The sequence below is a fragment of the Oncorhynchus mykiss genome, chromosome 19 (genome assembly GCF_013265735.2).
Source record: "Oncorhynchus mykiss isolate Arlee chromosome 19, USDA_OmykA_1.1, whole genome shotgun sequence".
Lineage (NCBI taxonomy): Eukaryota > Metazoa > Chordata > Actinopteri > Salmoniformes > Salmonidae > Oncorhynchus > Oncorhynchus mykiss.
Window position 1 is genome coordinate 48522722 of NC_048583.1, and position 22072 is coordinate 48544793.

Consider the following 22072-nt stretch of genomic DNA (forward strand, 5'->3'; position numbering starts at 1 on the left):
GTAGCTAAATGCTTTTGGTTGGGTTGAGAATAATAATTGCATATTTATCATTCTACGGTATGTATGTATGTAATATAGTAGAATGTTATGAACCTACACTGAATCGTAGGAGCTAACTACTAGCTATGTAAAAGTTGGACGGAAAAAGGCCCAGTGCTGCTTACCTGAGACGCCATCAGCACACAGTCCTTCTTCGTAGGTGTCCGCTATGACTTCCTTTATGTCGGAAAAAGGTTACTTTCAGAACCATTATTTTTGATTGAAAATGAAAAAAAGTTTTTCTCTCGACAAAAAGACACAAATGTACCTCCATAGCATACAACAATTTGCCTGTAAATAACCACACCTTCAAACAAACTTGCTACTGTATGCAGAATACAGCGCCATATGTACAGCGCCATATTTTCTGTTACATCCTAACTGAAACCCAGAGGGTTTTTCACCATAATATTAATCATATTAATTAAGCAAGTACCAGTCAAAGGTTTGGACACCTACCCCTTCCAGGATGTGTCTTTATTCTTACTATTTTCTACATTGTAGAGTAATAGTGAAGACATCACAACTATGAAATAACACCGGTCACCCGCGTGTGTTGCATTCTGTAGTAGAGACATGGCCTGCTCTCCCTTATGTAAGGAATTAGGCACTTTCCCATGTTAACTACAGTATGTATTGTAGACTGCACAGTAGCCTAATAAACAAATAAACACATTTCGTTAATAAAATAATGATTAAAAAAATACTCTTTCAAAATGCAGATGTTGATTTAGTTATGGATCCATAATGAATTATTATGGGAATAAATTTCACTGATTTACAGAAATATTGGAACAAAGTTGTCTAATGAAGGCAAACAATTTAGAATCCTCCAATCCTGTAGCCTACTCCTGACCATCACGTTGTACAGCACCATATTTTCCATTCCATCCTAATGGAAATTCTGAGGGTTTCGCTTTTCTCTGAATAGAAACACCATAATATTAAGCAAATTAATTAAGCAAAATATCTTCAAATCAATCCCATATACTGTACTATGTTATTACAAAAATAAAGTTTTTAAAATCTCTGATAATGCCAACACGGAATACTCTCAAATGCTTCTCAAAGATGCCCTCTGGTGGTCAAACTAGTAATAACTTGCAATAACAGAAAAAATGTCTGCAAATTAAATGATGTGCCACAGAATGCTGCAGTTGCACGCAAGGTGTGCTGCAGTATGCCACAACTTTTAAAGGAGGATCCATTGTAGAACACTTGAAAAATAAATGGAGAGCCGCACACTCTAGGAACTCAGATGCAATAATTGAATATCCTAATAACCAACATTTCGACAGACAAGCTGTCTTCATCAGAGTATATTATTGAATTATTATATTATAAAATAATTTAATCTAAGCTCCTAGAGTGTGCGGCTCTTCTTTTTCAAATGAAGGGGACAGTGATAAAATTATTAGGGTGAGGCACAAGGCACACTACCAGCTTACTACACAACATACACTTAGTATTACTTTTTTAGCTACAGTATATATATCTCCCTGGCATATTGCATAATTTATGCAGCAGCATACAATACATTTTTGGACTCACCTTGTTGTGCTGTGCCAAGTTGAACAGGAATGTGGTGTGGCGGTCCTTCTTGTGAGCACATTTTGTCATCAAACTTTGTCATCAAAGTCTCTGGATGTATGGCATTCTCTGGATTTATGGTGCTTTCAAGGCAACTGGGAACAAAAAAAAAACAAGGTTGAATCACCACGTTAGTGATCTTCAGGTCGGAGCTCTAGAAAGATGGTTTTGAGTTGGATGACTGTTCAAAATGTATTTTCCCAGTCAGAGCTAGTTTTTTTCCCAGAGTTCCCAGTTGTCTTGAACTCACTGAGGTCTGAGATTTGATGTTTTGAACGCGGCAGAATTCATGCTGATTGACAGCATGGCCAATGTATTCAACCTTTTCTGGCCCATGATGTTAAATGTTTATCCTTTTAAGCTTGGAAAAGAGACCATTGAACCCAGACTTGGACCACACACTCACTCCACTGAATAGCAGGCTAGTAATTGCTTTGCAATGCTTGCAGTTAGCCACTGATTTCTTCCAAACCACTCATTGTTGAATTTGCAATCTCCAACTTGTTGTGTAATGTTTATTTCCAACGGCCAATGAGCACCGATATGTTTTATCTATAATTTCTCTTCATATGACAAGGATTGAAAAGGATTTTCCAGTAGATTGTCAATGTGATTAATGATGATGACTGCTTGTCTAGCTTCTTGCGGATCAACATCCGGTGAACGCCAACATCTGGTGAAATTGCAGAGCGCAAATTTCAAAATACAGAATTCGTAATGTTAAACATTCATGAAAATACAAGTGTCTTACATTGTTTAAAAGCTACTCTTCTTGTTAATCTAGCTGCTTTGTCAGATTTCAAAAAGGCTTTATGGCGAAAGCATACCACACGATTATTTGAGGACAGCGCCCCGCATACAAAAGCACTATAAACATTTTCCAAACAAGCAGAGGCGTCACAGTCAGAAATAGCGATAAAATAAATGACTTACCTTTGAAGATCTTCCACTGTTTGCAATCCCAAGGGGCGCAGCTACATAACAAATGGTTGTTTTGTTCGATAAAGTCCTTCAGTAATCCACCGGTTTCCCTCGTTCAAAATGGATACAAATGAATCACAAAAATGACCAATAAACTTCGTCCAAACAAGTCAAACAACATTTCTAATCAATCCTCAGGTACCCTAATATGTAAATAAACGATCAAATTTAAGACGTTGAATAGTATGTTCATTACCGGAGATAAATAACAAAGAGTGCACCCTCATCTACGCACACCACAATACTACAGCCAAAATGGGAGCCACCTAGAAAAACTACAAATTATTGCTCATTTTTCAAAACAAGCCTGAAACTCTCTCTAAAGACTGTTGACATCTACTGGAAGCCATAGGAACTGCAATCTGGGAGGTATTCCATTGATTTTCCCATAAACAGCCATTACAATGAGTGGTGAGCTAAAAAAAAAAAAAATTGGGATGATTCTCCTCGAGTTTTCACCTGCTACATCAGTTCTGTTACACTCACAGACATTATTTTAACAGTTATAGAAACTTTAGAGTGTTCTATCCACTACTACCAATTATATGCATATCCTAGCTTCTCGGCCTGAGTAACAGGGAGTTTACTTTGGGCACCTCAGTCATCCAAACTTCCCTAAGAAGCTAGCTTGCTAGCTAAGATTTTGAAAGTATGATGTTGACATGATAAGTCCAATCAAAGCTACGGTACATATAACGTGATTTGATGAAATTTTAGATTTTGCGATGACGTAGTGTCCCCATAAGTGACAGAACACTGAGCCAATCACGGCGCAACTAGGGAACATTACCAACCTTTACGCTCTATATTTTCTGCTGGCTGCCCCACCACCACCACAGAAAGCACTGAAACACCTGCATTTTGGAGCTGACTTAATCAAGAAAGAAAAATAGAAACCATGTTCGTATACAGCTTTATTAACAAAATTATTCTAATTTTTTCACATTCTTTACAAACTGATATGTGACATATATCATTTCCAAAATCTCAAGCAAAACAGGCAACAATTATTATTATTTTTTTTTTCTTTTGGCTAAACAGGTGGGGCTCTGCCAAGTCCTGATAACTGATACACAGAAATGTTCTTGCAATGTTTCCATGAAACGTGTCTAGAGCATAAATATATTATGTTCTGAGAACATGGCAACCGTGTTCTGGGCATGTGCTGTTTGATATTAAGGGAATGTTCTTGTAACTCTTAACGCCAAACGATTTTTGCTAACATAGATAGAATGTTACCCTAACTAACTCAAACATTAGGGGAAACATTACAAAAATGTTTTCACTCTATATAATTGTTAGCTGGGTCTTTACTAATGCAATGAGGTACAGCATCCAGGTTGACCACTTGTTTAAGTACAAAAACCACAATGTTTAAGTACAAAATATGTTGACCGCCCTTTGAACTCCCTTTCAAACACAAGCGGCACAAGTTATTTAACATTATCTAGTTGTTGACACCAAGCTCTTTAAAGGCCTCCAGTTGTTAGCTCAGCATGCTCTATAAGACAGTCAGTGAAAAGAGGAAACGCCTGCTGTGCCTCTCCCACACCTAACATTCCACAATCAACCTGCTTTGGACAGCAGTTTGTGAGCCTGGATGCTTTGCTGGGCCCTTATACCTAATTTGGTTAAAGGAAAGCTCGATCCCAGGGAGTCGGAGGGGCAGTGGAGGTTTTGGGAAATGGGTTGGACTGAGTGCAAAGCCCTGAGGTGCTCCAGAGCTTCTGCACCACAGGCGCCTTGCTGAGAGAGATGCTGAGGTGGCTCTGAGAGGATCTACCTGGGGCCTCAGGCCAAATAGCGGGGGGGGGGATAGAGAGAGGGAGGGAAAAGGTGAGAGAATTTCAGAGTGATAGAATGGAAAAGGAAAAAATTATACTTCTACACATAATTCGTCTCTCCAAAAAAATGATGTCATCCTTCCAATTTGTTTGTGTTCAGCAACATACTATACAGTATTTTCTTATATATTAGCCAAGCAACTCTGCCCATTCTGTATGTTCTGCAGCTGTAGAATACAGCCGCAGCCGTGTAATCTGTGTTACATTCCTCAGTGACGGTGTCCACAGATTCAGTGGGCAGCTATTCTCTGGTACACAGGGTTTTTTCCTGCAGTGGCCAGGGATGGGCGAGCCGGCTGTTAGCAATGCTGCATCCATTCTGCTGAGGAAGCAGTGTCTGTAATCTGTTCGGTCACAGTCCTCCTTTTCCCGCGGGAGTGTGGGGATTAGAATACAGCTCGGCAACAGCATCCTCAGAAAGGGTGACCAAGCCTGGAATTTCCATGTAATTGGTAACGCACCACAGTCTTCTCTCTGCGGGTTATAAATACCACACCTCCTAAAGACCACCGTATCCTGAGAGAGGAGGGAGGGTCAGGAGAACAGGAAGGTATGGAGAAGAAATTACATCTTTCTGGTGCTTTTTCTCTCTGTTTTGCTTGTAAATGTGTCTAAACAGCAAAAGGAGGATTCGGTGATGATCAGCTGTTTGAATGTTGTGTATAAGTCTGAATGAGGACGAGAGGTCACTCAGAGCAGCCCTAGAAGATGTGGCGGTACTCTGGGTGAGAGATGGGCCCCTCAGTAGCTGTAGAGGGTAGAGCAGAGCAGGAAAAGGCAACACTAATCTGCCCTGAAGCAGCAGTCTGGCACAGCACCAGCTACAGTACCAACCATCCTGGAAATGAGCTATTCTCACCCTGAAGAAGAAATTCTCACAGTTAAGCTGAATGTGGATCCTTCTCGCCCCTCGAAAAAAGCTAAACAAAACTTTATAAAATAAAAGATACACTATATATACAAAGGTATGTGGACACGCCTTCAAGGATAGGGGATTCAGCTATTTCAGCCACACCCATTGCTGGCAGGTGTATAAAATCAAGCACACCACCATACAATCTCCATAGACAAACATTGGCAGTAGAATGGCCTTACTGAAGAGCTGAGTGATTTCACAAGCCTAAGATCACCATGCACAATACTAAATTTCAGTGGTGTAAAGGTCGCCGCCATTGGACTCTGGAGCAGTGGAAACGGGCTCTCTGGAGTGATGAATCACGTTTCACCATCTGGCAGTCCAACGGACAAATCTGGGTTTGGCAGATGCCAGCAGAACGCTAACTGCCCAATTGCACAGTACCAACTGTAAAGGTTGGTGGAGGAGGAATAATGGTCAGGGGATGTTTTTCATGGTTTGGGCTAGGCCCCTTAGTTCCAGTGAAGGGAAATCTTAACGGCCTTGGGGAAGGCCCTTTCCTGTTTCAGCATGACAATGCCTCTGTGCACAAAGCGAGGTCCATACAGAAATGGTTTGTCGAGATCGGTGTGGAATAACTTGACTGGCCTGCACAGAGCCCTGACCGAAACACCTGGCCCTAATCACCCAACATTAATGCTGACCTCACTAATGATCTTGTCGCTGAATGGAAGCAAGTCCCCTCAGCAGTGTTCTAACATCTAGTGGAAAGTCTTCCCAGAAGAGTGGAGGCTGTTATAGCAGCAAAGGGGGGACCAATTCCATATTAATGCCCATAATTTTGGAATGTGATGTTTGACGAGCAGGTGTCCACACACTTCTGGTCATGTACTGTATATATTTTTTAAGGGTATCTCTGGACCCCCTAAACTTGGCACTCTTAAACTGTCTCATAAATGTCAGTATGACTGATCAACTCTGTCCAGTTTAATGTGAATGTCCTCGTTCATACGACTCTCATGGTAACGTTTGTGTCAGTGTAAACCACAGTAGATTAGGACCCTGGCCGGGCCGTCTCGGAAACTTCACAGGCTCTGCCTCATTCTTTTTTTGGACAGAAGCTTGGGTGCTAAAGATGGAAAAAGCCAATCGGTGTCAAAAAAAGTCAAAACCAGAGAAGGAGAGCGAGAGCACAGCCAAGAACCACAGTGTCCACACACACATGCAGACACACGCACACACACACACACACGCAGAGCAGTGAGAAGCCATGGAGCAGAGCCAGCGTCCAGCCACTGTGACTGTGTGGGATGAGATAGGCCTCTGACTCAGGCGTTTCAGCTGCAGCACGTACAGTACTGTAGAATGGGAAGGAGAGAGAGGATACCACACACCAGATGATTCCCATGGCTCTCTTCTCAACTATGTCACTGCTTTGGAAAGAGTGGAATGGTATTGTGCCTCACTTTTTACTTGCACACAGACATTTACAGAAACACACACACACACCACAAATGCATACAGGCACACCTTCCCCTATCCATGTTTTAAACATCCTACTGTGTTTGTCTTCCATCCCCCCTTTTCTCTGAACGGTTTCCTTTTTGGAAAGTTTAAGATGGGGTCCCAAAACCCTTGACAGGTGTCAACAGTGTTCCAAATCAGCTACCTCCCCAGATACATATCTGACTCTCTGCATCTCCTCATACACTAGATTTCATCACACATTCTGGACAAATTCAACTGGAGCAGCAGAGTTTCATGGGAAATTATTTTATTTTGATTTGATATAAATCCCATCTCCGGGGGGGGGGGGGGGGGGGGGGGCTTTTTTGCTGTTGGACAGGCTTATGTCATGCGGAATGTCTTTCCACTGAAGCAGCTCGAGCATACCAAAAGACATTTCCATTTTTGGAGTCAGTTCCTCACACAGAATATTTTCATTCAACTCCCTCATTCAGAGCCAAAAAAACCTTTTGGTTTAAAGCGACTTGATCCCCTTTTCCAGACATATTCTCAGAGGATTAGGCTGTAAGCCCCAACTAAAGCACTCTTAATCAAATCAAAATAAATAGCCACCTTCACAAAAGGGACGCCACATTTTCTATTTTTCATGGAATTGTCCTTAGAGAAAAAAATCACGGTGGAAAGTACCCATGTCTGCTTTGTGTGCTCTGTGTGTGTGTGTGAGACTCCTTTTCCAGCTGGTTCTGGACTGTGTTGATCCAAAAAAGGGTTTAAGTGTGCTTTAGGAAGGATTGTGTCGTCATGCCTGTATGGCTGCTGGGGCAGGGAGAAAGCCTTAACTGCAGATTAGAATGACTCTCAAGTGTTTCTCAGACTCATGCTTAAGCTGTGCAATTGCTCCCATGCCGATTCAGCATCCCTCCCCTCCCATAGATATCAGATCTGCAGCCAATGTCAATAGCAAAAGCTTCAGTGAAACAAACACCTGTATCCACATCTGCATAGATGCACCCTACAGAGGCTATTGAGTCAAAAATGTCATGCTGTAGTATGTGTCAGTTAAGCAGTTTTATCTGACATTTGCTTTTATTTGACATATGAAGTTTAATTCCTATAACAATGTTATCCTTGTGCTGATACGTCGTGGCTACATACTGTAATGATATGGTAATTTAGCAGATGCTTAAATCTATAAAAATTGTAAAAAAATCAGTTGACTCGAATATAAGATTATCCTTGTGTGCCAGACCTCTAGGTTCTCCTCTGTAGTGGGTGCAGAGCGATTGGCTTCGTGAAACTACCATAAAATAGATGACTGAATTCATTACAGTCACTATTCATGTTGAGGGATACATTTATTGTTATTGTTAACCTGGTGTCTACTCACTCCCAGATGTTCTATGTCTCCTCTCTCCTCAGGAAACTACCCACGTCCACCCAACTATGGCGGGACCCCCAGTGCCAACTACAGCAGCCCCGGGCCAGGCTCTGGCATGACCAACAGCCAGGGTATGAATGCCAGCAGCCCCATGCACGGCCAGGGTCCCGGGCAGCCTATGGGCCGCAGTCCTGGTGTGGGCAGCCGCCCCTACCCCAACATGGCCCCCAGCTCCCCCAGTATGCCCCAGCCAGCCGGCCCTGGGATGGGCCCTCCTTCACTGGGCAATGTCAACCGAAAGGCCCAGGAGGCAGCCGCCGCTGTCATGCAGGCCGCAGCTAACTCTGTACAGGGCAGGTGAGATAACATGTTGTTATTTTTTTTTAACCTGATGATGATGTGTGTGTGTGTGTGTGTGTGTGTGTGTGTGTGTGTGTGTGTGTGTGTGTGTGTGTGTGTGTGTGTGTGTGTGTGTGTGTGTGTGTGTGTGCGTGTGTGCGTGTGTGTGTGTGTGTGTGTGCATGCGAGCATACGTGTGATCTGTGTGTGATATGTGTGTGATCTGTGTGTGATAGTGACATTGATAGAGAGAGCGAGAAGAGGAGAGGAATTGGGCAGAAGGTGGAGCACATTACTGCAATGCTCTTTTGAGAAGAGCCTATTTTTACCACCCCCTGAAATAGCATGCTAAAATTAGTGAGCATAAGGCGTCACTCACTTGTCACTACAGAGACTTTGGGGCTTTATGGTCTTCAGACTAAATGTTTCAGTACCTAGTTCTCTATGCTCAGACTGGGGAGATATAGAGGAGCGTTGTGTGGAGAGCGTTGTGTGAAGAGCGTTGTGTGAGGAGCGTTGTTTGAGGAGCGTTGTGTGAAGAGCGTTGTGTGAGGAGCGTTGTGTGAGGAGCGTTGTTTGAGGAGCGTTGTGTGAAGAGCGTTGTGTGAGGAGCGTTGTTTGAGGAGCGTTGTGTGAAGAGCGTTGTTTGAGGAGCGTTGTGTGAAGAGCGTTGTGTGAGGAGCGTTGTTTGAGGAGCGTTGTGTGAAGAGCGTTGTGTGAGGAGCGTTGTTTGAGGAGCGTTGTGTGAAGAGCGTTGTGTGAGGAGCGTTGTGTGAAGAGCGTTGTGTGAGGAGCGTTGTGTGAAGAGCGTTGTGTGAAGAGCGTTGTGTGAGGAGCGTTGTGTGAAGAGCGTTGTGTGAGGAGCGTTGTTTGAGGAGCGTTGTGTGCCATGGAACTATTTTATTTATTTTACCTTGAATGAAATTTATTCTTGTTTATAGTACAGTAAGAACTGTATATAGTGCTACTATCTATCGATAAGGCATTTGAAGCACAATCTCTCTGTTGAAATTATGCATAGTCTCCTACAATGAAATGCTGGGTTAAAGGCTGAGTGGCAGTAAAAGGCATGGGAAAGACAGTTGTACAAATGAACAAAGATGCACTATGTTACCTTGGAAAACACTTCACAAGATTTTAAGTGATCATAACATGCCCTTCACATGTACAACACAACACCAAGCTACTTAGGAAACTCAAAAACCACTTGGACAACAAGATTAAAAGCAGCATTATGAACAACCTTGACACATATCAAACAATGTAATGGGGATTATTATCTAGTGTGTTTGAGCATTTAATGTGTGAGTGCTTCTCAGAGCGGAGAGGAGAGGAGCAGTGGAATTGTGTGTGGGCAGTTAACTCTGGGTGAACCCTGTCAGGGGAGCATGTGTAAAAAACATGGACACTAATTTTGAAAGGGTAGATTCTCTGTCAACCAATAAGCTAGTAGGAAGAAGGGAAGTGGTCATACTGAGCAGCTCGGGGCTTTGTTTAATGAAGCAATGCTTGTTGGGAGACGGGTGGAGACCGATCAGCAATGCTTCTGCTGAAGTGGAGAGTTACACATGGAGTAAAACAGACATACAGTCAATAGTACAGTATAAACAAGTCTATATACGATCTGAGCAAATGAGGTGAGATAAGGGAGGTAAAGGCAAAAAAAGGCCATGGTGGCAAAGTAAATACAATATAGCAAGTAAAACACTGGAACGGTAGATTTGCAATGGAAGAATGTGCAAAGTAGAAATAAAAATAATGGGGTGCAAAGGAGCAAAATAAATAAATAAATGAAATACAGTAGGGAAAGAGGTAGTTGTTTGGGCTAAATTATAGGTGGGCTGTGTACAGGTGCAGTAATCTGTGAGCTGCTCTGACAGTTGGTGATTAAAGCTAGTGAGGGAGATAAGTGTTTCCAGTTTCAGAGATTTTTGTAGAACATGTTAGAACATTAATAGAACTGAGTGAGTTTTTAGAACATCATTAATAGAACTGAGTGAGTTTTAGAACATCATTAATAGAACTGAGTGAGTTTTAGAACATTATTAATAGAACTGAGTGAGTTTTTAGAACATCATTAATAGAACTGAGTGAGTTTTTAGAACATCATTAATAGAACTGAGTGAGTTTTAGAACATTAATAGAACTGAGTGAGTTTTTAGAACATCATTAATAGAACTGAGTGAGTTTTAGAACATCATTAATAGAACTGAGTGAGTTTTAGAACATCATTATTAGAACTGAGTGAGTTTTTAGAACATCATTAATAGAACTGAGTGAGTTTTTAGAACATCATTAATAGAACTGAGTGAGTTTTAGAACATCATTAATAGAACTGAGTGAGTTTTAGAACATCATTAATAGAACTGAGTGAGTTTTTAGAACATCATTAATAGAACTGAGTGAGTTTTTAGAACATCATTAATAGAACTGAGTGAGTTTAAGAACATTAATAGAACTGAGTGAGTTTTAGAACATCATTAATATAACTGAGTGAGTTTTTACAACATCATTAATAGAACTGAGTGAGTTTTAGAACATTAATATAACTGAGTGAGTTTAAGAACATTAATAGAACTGAGTGAGTTTTAGAACATCATTAATAGAACTGAGTGAGTTTTTAGAACATCATTAATAGAACTGAGTGAGTTTTTAGAACATCATTAATAGAACTGAGTGAGTTTAAGAACATTAATAGAACTGAGTGAGTTTTAGAACATCATTAATATAACTGAGTGAGTTTTTACAACATCATTAATAGAACTGAGTGAGTTTTTAGAACATCATTAATAGAACTGAGTGAGTTTTAGAACATCAATAATAGAACTGAGTGAGTTTTTAGAACATTAATAGAACTGAGTGAGTTTTAGAACATTAATAGAACTGAGTGAGTTTTTATAACATCATTAATAGAACTGAGTGAGTTTTATAACATCATTAATAGAACTGAGTGAGTTTTTAGAACATCATTAATATAACTGAGTGAGTTTTAGAACATCATTAATAGAACTGAGTGAGTTTTTAGAACATTAATAGAACTGAGTGAGTTTTTAGAACATCATTAATAGAACTGAGTGAGTTTTTAGAACATTAATAGAACTGAGTGAGTTTAAGAACATTAATAGAACTGAGTGAGTTTTTAGAACATCATTATTAGAACTGAGTGAGTTTTAGAACATAATTAATAGAACTTAGTGAGTTTTATAACATCATTAATAGAACTGAGTGAGTTTTTACAACATCATTAATAGAACTGAGTGAGTTTTAGAACATCATTAATAGAACTGAGTGAGTTTTTAGAACATTAATAGAACTGAGTGAGTTTTTAGAACATCATTAATAGAACTGAGTGAGTTTTTAGAACATTAATAGAACTGAGTGAGTTTAAGAACATTAATAGAACTGAGTGAGTTTAAGAACATTAATAGAACTGAGTGAGTTTTTAGAACATCATTAATAGAACTGAGTGAGTTTTTAGAACATTAATAGAACTGAGTGAGTTTTAGAACATCATTAATAGAACTGAGTGAGTTTTTAGAACATCATTAATAGAACTGAGTGAGTTTTTAGAACATCATTAATAGAACTGAGTGAGTTTAAGAACATTAATAGAACTGAGTGAGTTTTAGAACATCATTAATATAACTGAGTGAGTTTTTACAACATCATTAATAGAACTGAGTGAGTTTTTAGAACATCATTAATAGAACTGAGTGAGTTTTAGAACATCAATAATAGAACTGAGTGAGTTTTTAGAACATTAATAGAACTGAGTGAGTTTTAGAACATTAATAGAACTGAGTGAGTTTTAGAACATCAATAATAGAACTGAGTGAGTTTTTAGAACATTAATAGAACTGAGTGAGTTTTAGAACATTAATAGAACTGAGTGAGTTTTTATAACATCATTAATAGAACTGAGTGAGTTTTATAACATCATTAATAGAACTGAGTGAGTTTTTAGAACATCATTAATATAACTGAGTGAGTTTTAGAACATCATTAATAGAACTGAGTGAGTTTTTAGAACATTAATAGAACTGAGTGAGTTTTTAGAACATCATTAATAGAACTGAGTGAGTTTTTAGAACATTAATAGAACTGAGTGAGTTTAAGAACATTAATAGAACTGAGTGAGTTTTTAGAACATCATTATTAGAACTGAGTGAGTTTTAGAACATAATTAATAGAACTTAGTGAGTTTTTAGAACATCATTAATAGAACTGAGTGAGTTTAAGAACATTAATAGAACTGAGTGGGTTTTTAGAACATCATTAATAGAACTGAGTGAGTTTTTAGAACATCATTAATAGAACTGAGTGAGTTTTAGAACATCATTAATAGAACTGAGTGAGTTTTTAGAACATCATTAATAGAACTGAGTGAGTTTAAGAACATTAATATAACTGAGTGAGTTTTTAGAACATCATTAATAGAACTGAGTGAGTTTTTAGAACATTAATAGAACTGAGTGAGTTTTTAGAACATCATTAATAGAACTGAGTGAGTTTTTAGAACATCATTAATAGAACTGAGTGAGTTTTTAGAACATCATTAATAGAACTGAGTGAGTTTTAGAACATCATTATTAGAACTGAGTGAGTTTTTAGAACATCATTAATAGAACTGAGTGAGTTTTTAGAACATCATTAATAGAACTGAGTGAGTTTTAGAACATCATTAATAGAACTGAGTGAGTTTTAGAACATCATTAATAGAACTGAGTGAGTTTTTAGAACATCATTAATAGAACTGAGTGAGTTTTTAGAACATCATTAATAGAACTGAGTGAGTTTAAGAACATTAATAGAACTGAGTGAGTTTTAGAACATCATTAATATAACTGAGTGAGTTTTTACAACATCATTAATAGAACTGAGTGAGTTTTAGAACATTAATATAACTGAGTGAGTTTAAGAACATTAATAGAACTGAGTGAGTTTTAGAACATCATTAATAGAACTGAGTGAGTTTTTAGAACATCATTAATAGAACTGAGTGAGTTTTTAGAACATCATTAATAGAACTGAGTGAGTTTAAGAACATTAATAGAACTGAGTGAGTTTTAGAACATCATTAATATAACTGAGTGAGTTTTTACAACATCATTAATAGAACTGAGTGAGTTTTTAGAACATCATTAATAGAACTGAGTGAGTTTTAGAACATCAATAATAGAACTGAGTGAGTTTTTAGAACATTAATAGAACTGAGTGAGTTTTAGAACATTAATAGAACTGAGTGAGTTTTTATAACATCATTAATAGAACTGAGTGAGTTTTATAACATCATTAATAGAACTGAGTGAGTTTTTAGAACATCATTAATATAACTGAGTGAGTTTTAGAACATCATTAATAGAACTGAGTGAGTTTTTAGAACATTAATAGAACTGAGTGAGTTTTTAGAACATCATTAATAGAACTGAGTGAGTTTTTAGAACATTAATAGAACTGAGTGAGTTTAAGAACATTAATAGAACTGAGTGAGTTTTTAGAACATCATTATTAGAACTGAGTGAGTTTTAGAACATAATTAATAGAACTTAGTGAGTTTTATAACATCATTAATAGAACTGAGTGAGTTTTTAGAACATCATTAATATAACTGAGTGAGTTTTAGAACATCATTAATAGAACTGAGTGAGTTTTTAGAACATTAATAGAACTGAGTGAGTTTTTAGAACATCATTAATAGAACTGAGTGAGTTTTTAGAACATTAATAGAACTGAGTGAGTTTAAGAACATTAATAGAACTGAGTGAGTTTAAGAACATTAATAGAACTGAGTGAGTTTTTAGAACATCATTAATAGAACTGAGTGAGTTTTTAGAACATTAATAGAACTGAGTGAGTTTTAGAACATCATTAATAGAACTGAGTGAGTTTTTAGAACATCATTAATAGAACTGAGTGAGTTTTTAGAACATCATTAATAGAACTGAGTGAGTTTAAGAACATTAATAGAACTGAGTGAGTTTTAGAACATCATTAATATAACTGAGTGAGTTTTTACAACATCATTAATAGAACTGAGTGAGTTTTTAGAACATCATTAATAGAACTGAGTGAGTTTTAGAACATCAATAATAGAACTGAGTGAGTTTTTAGAACATTAATAGAACTGAGTGAGTTTTAGAACATTAATAGAACTGAGTGAGTTTTAGAACATCAATAATAGAACTGAGTGAGTTTTTAGAACATTAATAGAACTGAGTGAGTTTTAGAACATTAATAGAACTGAGTGAGTTTTTATAACATCATTAATAGAACTGAGTGAGTTTTATAACATCATTAATAGAACTGAGTGAGTTTTTAGAACATCATTAATATAACTGAGTGAGTTTTAGAACATCATTAATAGAACTGAGTGAGTTTTTAGAACATTAATAGAACTGAGTGAGTTTTTAGAACATCATTAATAGAACTGAGTGAGTTTTTAGAACATTAATAGAACTGAGTGAGTTTAAGAACATTAATAGAACTGAGTGAGTTTTTAGAACATCATTATTAGAACTGAGTGAGTTTTAGAACATAATTAATAGAACTTAGTGAGTTTTTAGAACATCATTAATAGAACTGAGTGAGTTTAAGAACATTAATAGAACTGAGTGGGTTTTTAGAACATCATTAATAGAACTGAGTGAGTTTTTAGAACATCATTAATAGAACTGAGTGAGTTTTAGAACATCATTAATAGAACTGAGTGAGTTTTTAGAACATCATTAATAGAACTGAGTGAGTTTAAGAACATTAATATAACTGAGTGAGTTTTTAGAACATCATTAATAGAACTGAGTGAGTTTTTAGAACATTAATAGAACTGAGTGAGTTTTTAGAACATCATTAATAGAACTGAGTGAGTTTTTAGAACATCATTAATAGAACTGAGTGAGTTTTTAGAACATCATTAATAGAACTGAGTGAGTTTTTAGAACATCATTAATAGAACTGAGTGAGTTTAAGAACATTAATAGAACTGAGTGAGTTTTTAGAACATCATTAATAGAACTGAGTGAGTTTTTAGAACATTAATAGAACTGAGTGAGTTTTTAGAACATCATTAATAGAACTGAGTGAGTTTTTAGAACATCATTAATAGAACTGAGTGAGTTTTTAGAACATCATTAATAGAACTGAGTGAGTTTTTAGAACATCATTAATATAACTGAGTGAGTTTTAGAACATCATTAATAGAACTGAGTGAGTTTTTAGAACATTAATAGAACTGAGTGAGTTTTTAGAACATTAATAGAACTGAGTGAGTTTTTAGAACATTAATAGAACTGAGTGAGTTTTTAGAACATCATTAATAGAACTGAGTGAGTTTAAGAACATTAATAGAACTGAGTGAGTTTTAGAACATCATTAATATAACTGAGTGAGTTTTTACAACATCATTAATAGAACTGAGTGAGTTTTTAGAACATCATTAATAGAACTGAGTGAGTTTTAGAACATCAATAATAGAACTGAGTGAGTTTTTAGAACATTAATAGAACTGAGTGAGTTTTAGAACATTAATAGAACTGAGTGAGTTTTTAGAACATCATTAATAGAACTGAGTGAGTTTTATAACATCATTAATAGAACTGAGTGAGTTTTTAGAACATCATTAATAGAACTGAGTGAGTTTTAGAACATCATTAATAGAACTGAGTGAGTTTTTAGAACATTAATAGAACTGAGTGAGTTTTTAGAACATCATTAATAGAACTGAGTGAGTTTTTAGAACATTAATAGAACTGAGTGAGTTTAAGAACATTAATAGAACTGAGTGAGTTTTTAGAACATCATTATTAGAACTGAGTGAGTTTTAGAACATAATTAATAGAACTGAGTGAGTTTTTAGAACATCATTAATAGAACTGAGTGAGTTTAAGAACATTAATAGAACTGAGTGGGTTTTTAGAACATCATTAATAGAACTGAGTGAGTTTTTAGAACATCATTAATAGAACTGAGTGAGTTTTAGAACATCATTAATAGAACTGAGTGAGTTTTTAGAACATCATTAATAGAACTGAGTGAGTTTAAGAACATTAATAGAACTGAGTGAGTTTTTAGAACATCATTAATAGAACTGAGTGAGTTTTTAGAACATTAATAGAACTGAGTGAGTTTTTAGAACATCATTAATAGAACTGAGTGAGTTTTTAGAACATCATTAATAGAACTGAGTGAGTTTTTAGAACATCATTAATAGAACTGAGTGAGTTTTTAGAACATCATTAATAGAACTGAGTGAGTTTAAGAACATTAATAGAACTGAGTGAGTTTTTAGAACATCATTAATAGAACTGAGTGAGTTTTTAGAACATTAATAGAACTGAGTGAGTTTTTAGAACATCATTAATAGAACTGAGTGAGTTTTTAGAACATCATTAATAGAACTGAGTGAGTTTTTAGAACATCATTAATAGAACTGAGTGAGTTTTTAGAACATCATTAATATAACTGAGTGAGTTTTAGAACATCATTAATAGAACTGAGTGAGTTTTTAGAACATTAATAGAACTGAGTGAGTTTTTAGAACATTAATAGAACTGAGTGAGTTTTTAGAACATTAATAGAACTGAGTGAGTTTTTAGAACATCATTAATATAACTGAGTGAGTTTTTTGTCTGTAATTTGGAACACTGTTGACACCTGTCAAGGGTTTTGGGGCCCCAGGCTACCCGTCATTATACGCACCTGTTTTCTTCATTACGTGCAGCTTGGACTCACCTGGACTCACCTGGACTCACCTGGACTCACCTGGACTCACCTGGACTCACCTGGACTCCCTCACTTTGTTGACTGCCCCTGCATATACAGTGCCTTGCGAAGTATTCGGCCCCCTTGAACTTTGCGACCGTTTGCCACATTTCAGGCTTCAAACATAAAGATATAAAACTGTATTTTTTTGTGAAGAATCAACAACAAGTGGGACACAATCATGAAGTGGAACGACATTTATTGGATATTTCAAACTTTTTTAACAAATCAAAAACTGAAAAATTGGGCGTGCAAAATTATTCAGCCCCTTTACTTTCAGTGCAGCAAACTCTCTCCAGAAGTTCAGTGAGGATCTCTGAATGATCCAATGTTGACCTAAATGACTAATGATGATAAATACAATCCACCTGTGTGTAATCAAGTCTCCGTATAAATGCACCTGCACTGTGATAGTATCAGAGGTCCGTTAAAAGCGCAGAGAGCATCATGAAGAACAAGGAACACACCAGGCAGGTCCGAGATACTGTTGTGAAGAAGTTTAAAGCCGGATTTGGATACAAAAAGATTTCCCAAGCTTTAAACATCCCAAGGAGCACTGTGCAAGCGATAATATTGAAATGGAAGGAGTATCAGACCACTGCATATCTACCAAGACCTGGCCGTCCCTCTAAACTTTCAGCTCATACAAGGAGAAGACTGATCAGAGATGCAGCCAAGAGGCCCATGATCACTCTGGATGAACTGCAGAGATCTACAGCTGAGGTGGGAGACTCTGTCCATAAGACAACAATCAGTCGTATATTGCACAAATCTGGCCTTTATGGAAGAGTGGCAAGAAGAAAGCCATTTCTTAAAGATATCCATAAAAAGTGTAGTTTAAAGTTTGCCACAAGCCACCTGGGAGACACACCAAACATGTGGAAGAAGGTGCTCTGGTCAGATGAAACCAAAATTGAACTTTTTGGCAACAATGCAAAACGTTATGTTTGGCGTAAAAGCAACACAGCTGAACACACCATCCCCACTGTCAAACATGGTGGTGGCAGCATCATGGTTTGGGCCTGCTTTTCTTCAGCAGGGACAGGGAAGATGGTTAAAATTGATGGGAAGATGGATGGAGCCAAATACAGGACCATTCTGGAAGAAAACCTGATGGAGTCTGCAAAAGACCTGAGACTGGGATGGAGATTTGTCTTCCAACAAGACAATGATCCAAAACATAAAGCAAAATCTACAATGGAATGGTTCAAAAATAAACATATCCAGGTGTTAGAATGGCCAAGTCAAAGTCCAGACCTGAATCCAATCGAGAATCTGTGGAAAGAACTGAAAACTGCTGTTCACAAATGCTCTCCATCCAACCTCACTGAGCTCGAGCTGTTTTGCAAGGAGGAATGGGAAAAAATGTCAGTCTCTCGATGTGCAAAACTGATAGAGACATACCCCAAGCGACTTACAGCTGTAATCGCAGCAAAAGGTGGCGCTACAAAGTATTAACTTAAGGGGGCTGAATAATTTTGCACGCCCAATTTTTCAGTTTTTGATTTGTTAAAAAAGTTTGAAATATCCAATAAATGTCGTTCCACTTCATGATTGTGTCCCACTTGTTGTTGATTCTTCACAAAAAAATACAGTTTTATATCTTTATGTTTGAAGCCTGAAATGTGGCAAAAGGTCGCAAAGTTCAAGGGGGCCGAATACTTTCGCAAGGCACTGTATGTCTGCTACTCTGTGCTGTTCCCTGTAGTAGTATTATTTGTTGTGTTTAAGTCCAGACGCTGGTCTTGTTCTGTTGCATGTCCGTCTATATTAAATGGTTCACTCCCTGTACCTGCTTCTCATCTCCTGCGTTGGGCGTTGCAAAACTAATCTGGCCAATGCTAGCATCACTGGCTAAAATTGAAAGATTTTACTGACTGCCAACTGCTGACCTGTGTTTTGCTTTATGTTTCTAGTTATAGCATCTTGTACAATTTTCTTGGCTCTCTAGACTCCTCCTATAAGGGCATAAGGCCAGGCCCAGATGCAGACACAGGAGGCAGATTGTTTGAGTCTTTGATATTTATTATATTCGAAAAGGGTAGGCAAGAGAATGGTCGTGGACAGGCAAAAGGTCAAAACCAGTTCAGAGTCCAGGAAGTACAGTGTGGCAGGCAGGCTTGAGGTCAGGACAGGCAGAATGGTCAGGCAGGCGGGTACAGAGTCCAGAAACAGGCAAGGCTCAAAACCTGGAGAGATAGCAAAAGAGAATAGAAAAAGCAGGCGCATGGGAAAAACACGCTGGTTGACTTGAACAGGCAAGACAAACTGGCACAGAGAGACAGGAAACACAGGGATAAATACACCAGGGATAATAAGTGACACCTGGAGGGGTTGGAGACAAGCACAAGGACAGGTGAAACAGATCAGGGCGTGACACCTTCTGGAAATGTGGTGTTTCGAGCAAATCTGGAGGTGTCAACTCTCTTAACATTAAGTTTAGCTTGTTGAGAGACCACCACCACAGTGCTCCCTTCTTCTAGTGGTGTGAAATTATAGCACTGGACACAGGACTAGACACCAAATCAAATCAAATGTTATTTGTCACATGCGCCGAATACAACAGATGTAGACCTTACTGTGAAATGCTTACTTACAAGCCTTTAACCAACAATGCAATTTTAAGAAAAATCAGAGTCAAAAAAATATTTACTAAATAAACTAAAGTAAAAAACAAAAGAGCAAAAATAAAATAACAGTAACAAGGCAAAATACAGGGGGTACCGGTACCGAGTCAATGTGCGGGGGTACAGGTTAGTCCAGTTAATTGAGGTAACATGTACATGTAGGTAGGGGTAAAGTGACTATGCATAGATTACAGATAATAAACAGCCAGTAGCAGCAGTGTAAAAAAAGGGGGGGTCAATGCAAATAGTCCGGGTAGCCATTTTGGACCTAGACTTGGCGCTCCGGGACTGCTTGCCGTGCAGTAGCAGAGATAACAGTCTATGACTAGGGCGGCAATTTTTAGGGCCTTCCCCTGACACCGGCTGGTATAGAGGTCCTGGATGGCAGGAAGCTTCCAGTTTCAAATTAATGTCGACATCGCTCATATGTAATTTCACAAACAAACATAAAAATAGTTGCCACAGTGAAATGAGAATCATCTTTATCCCCCATGTGTGTTAACAATGACAAACAAATCATCCTCCATGTTGGATCTGCTAACATTCGCTTCTCTGTGGAGAGAGCGCCCACCGTGGTCGATGGTGATGCATCATGGAGCCTGTTGACATTTGGAGAATCCTGTGTGTGTCTGCGATGGTTGACACTGTGTGATTAATGGTGCAGATCAGGAGCGCTGCAGACAGACTATGTAAATGCTGAAGGAGCCATTAACAGACATCTTCACTGTCAATAAGAAGTGGCACAACATGATGCATACTGCTGGGGCAAATCACACAGCCTGTCAGTCTCCACTCTCATTCCACCAAACACCCAGACATAGGCCCACAGGGAGAGAGGGGTGAGGCAGGGGAGTGAGGGAGAGTGTGTATTAGGTAGTTGTTGTGAAACTGTTAGATGACTTGTTAGATATTACTGCACGGTCGGAACTTGAAGCACAAGCATTTAGCTACACCCGCATTAACATCTGCTAATCATGTGTATGTGACCAATAAAATGTGATTTGATTTGTTTTGAGAAGGAGGCATTGTCTTTGTCCTCTTTCAGCACTGTTATCCTGTCTCTCTCCCCGCCTGTCTTGCCATCCTCTCTCTACACCTCCCTCTCTCCATCCTTTCCCCCTCTCTCTCACTCTTATCACCCTTTCATCTAGACACTCAGAATTGGCTCTTCCAGTTTCTGTCCTAGTTTCCATCATAGAGAATACATACTAATTAGCATGCTTAGCATGCTGATTTTCATCTTCAGAAGCAGTTCTTTCGGGACAGGGAGAATGCAGTGTCAGTGAACCATGCTGTGAATACTAGATCCCCCTCCATGGATGGTACTGTATGCAGACTCTCTGTGTGTCTCTCAGTCTGTCCCCAGATGTAGAGATGATCTGAGGGTGACTGGGAATGCAATTAGTGCTGTCTGATTGAAACACAGAGGGAAGCAGTGTGTGTGTGTGTGTGTGTGGTAAAGGGCAGCTCTACTGGTCCCCCAGCTGACTTTGAAGAGGCAGAGAGCTGACAGCTCCTCGCTCTGTGGCTGCACGTGTGTGGTGTTGCCATGGAGAAAGTAGAAAGGAAGGGAGGGGGACAGTTTTAGGAGAATTGTGGACCCTCCCCCCACGTCCCCTTTTGTTTTGCTCTCTTTCTCAACCCTTGTTGTGTTTTGTCCTGAACAGCTGAGGAAGATTAAGGGGAAATTAATCTGAAACACTGGGTTTAGTTTTTACTCATTTATAGTCCTGATTCTGATCTGAGAGCAGCATGGTGAAACATTTCAACCTGTTGTGGTCTGTGTGAAAACAAGCAGCCCTCAGACCACCTCCTCATGTGTCTGGCATGCCTTTGGCACGGCCTCACCACACCACCCACACAATCCACGGAAGGAAATAATCTGAAGATTAAGGGGAAATTGGATTTCATCTCCTCGCTGTCTGGAGATCGTCTGTCATCTGGAGAAACGCACACGCACACCAAACAGCCTAAACCATGTCCCTGGGATTGACTATTCCAGATTCATTACGCAGAATGCCAAATGAGCAGAGCAAGGCCACTGTGATATCCAATGGCTGGATGGTGATAAGTGTGATCGTGTTTTTCCCCAGTTCTCAGAGGCTCTCTTAAGGGCCTTGAATTATACATTATGTTTGCATCACCCATGCTTGGTCTGATACTTAGAAAAATAATATGTCTGTGTTTGACATTT

General features: G+C 38.5%; 1 protein-coding gene across 1 annotated transcript in view; it reads left to right on the forward strand.

The window, feature by feature from the left end:
• LOC110498372 (AT-rich interactive domain-containing protein 1B) overlaps positions 1-22072 on the forward strand; it is a 331437-nt gene that overhangs the window by 271610 nt on the left and 37755 nt on the right. Inside the window, exon 8 of the mRNA XM_036954974.1 lies at positions 8197-8512. Within this exon, the coding sequence (XP_036810869.1) occupies positions 8197-8512 (316 nt within the window). The remainder of the gene's footprint in view (positions 1-8196; positions 8513-22072) is intronic.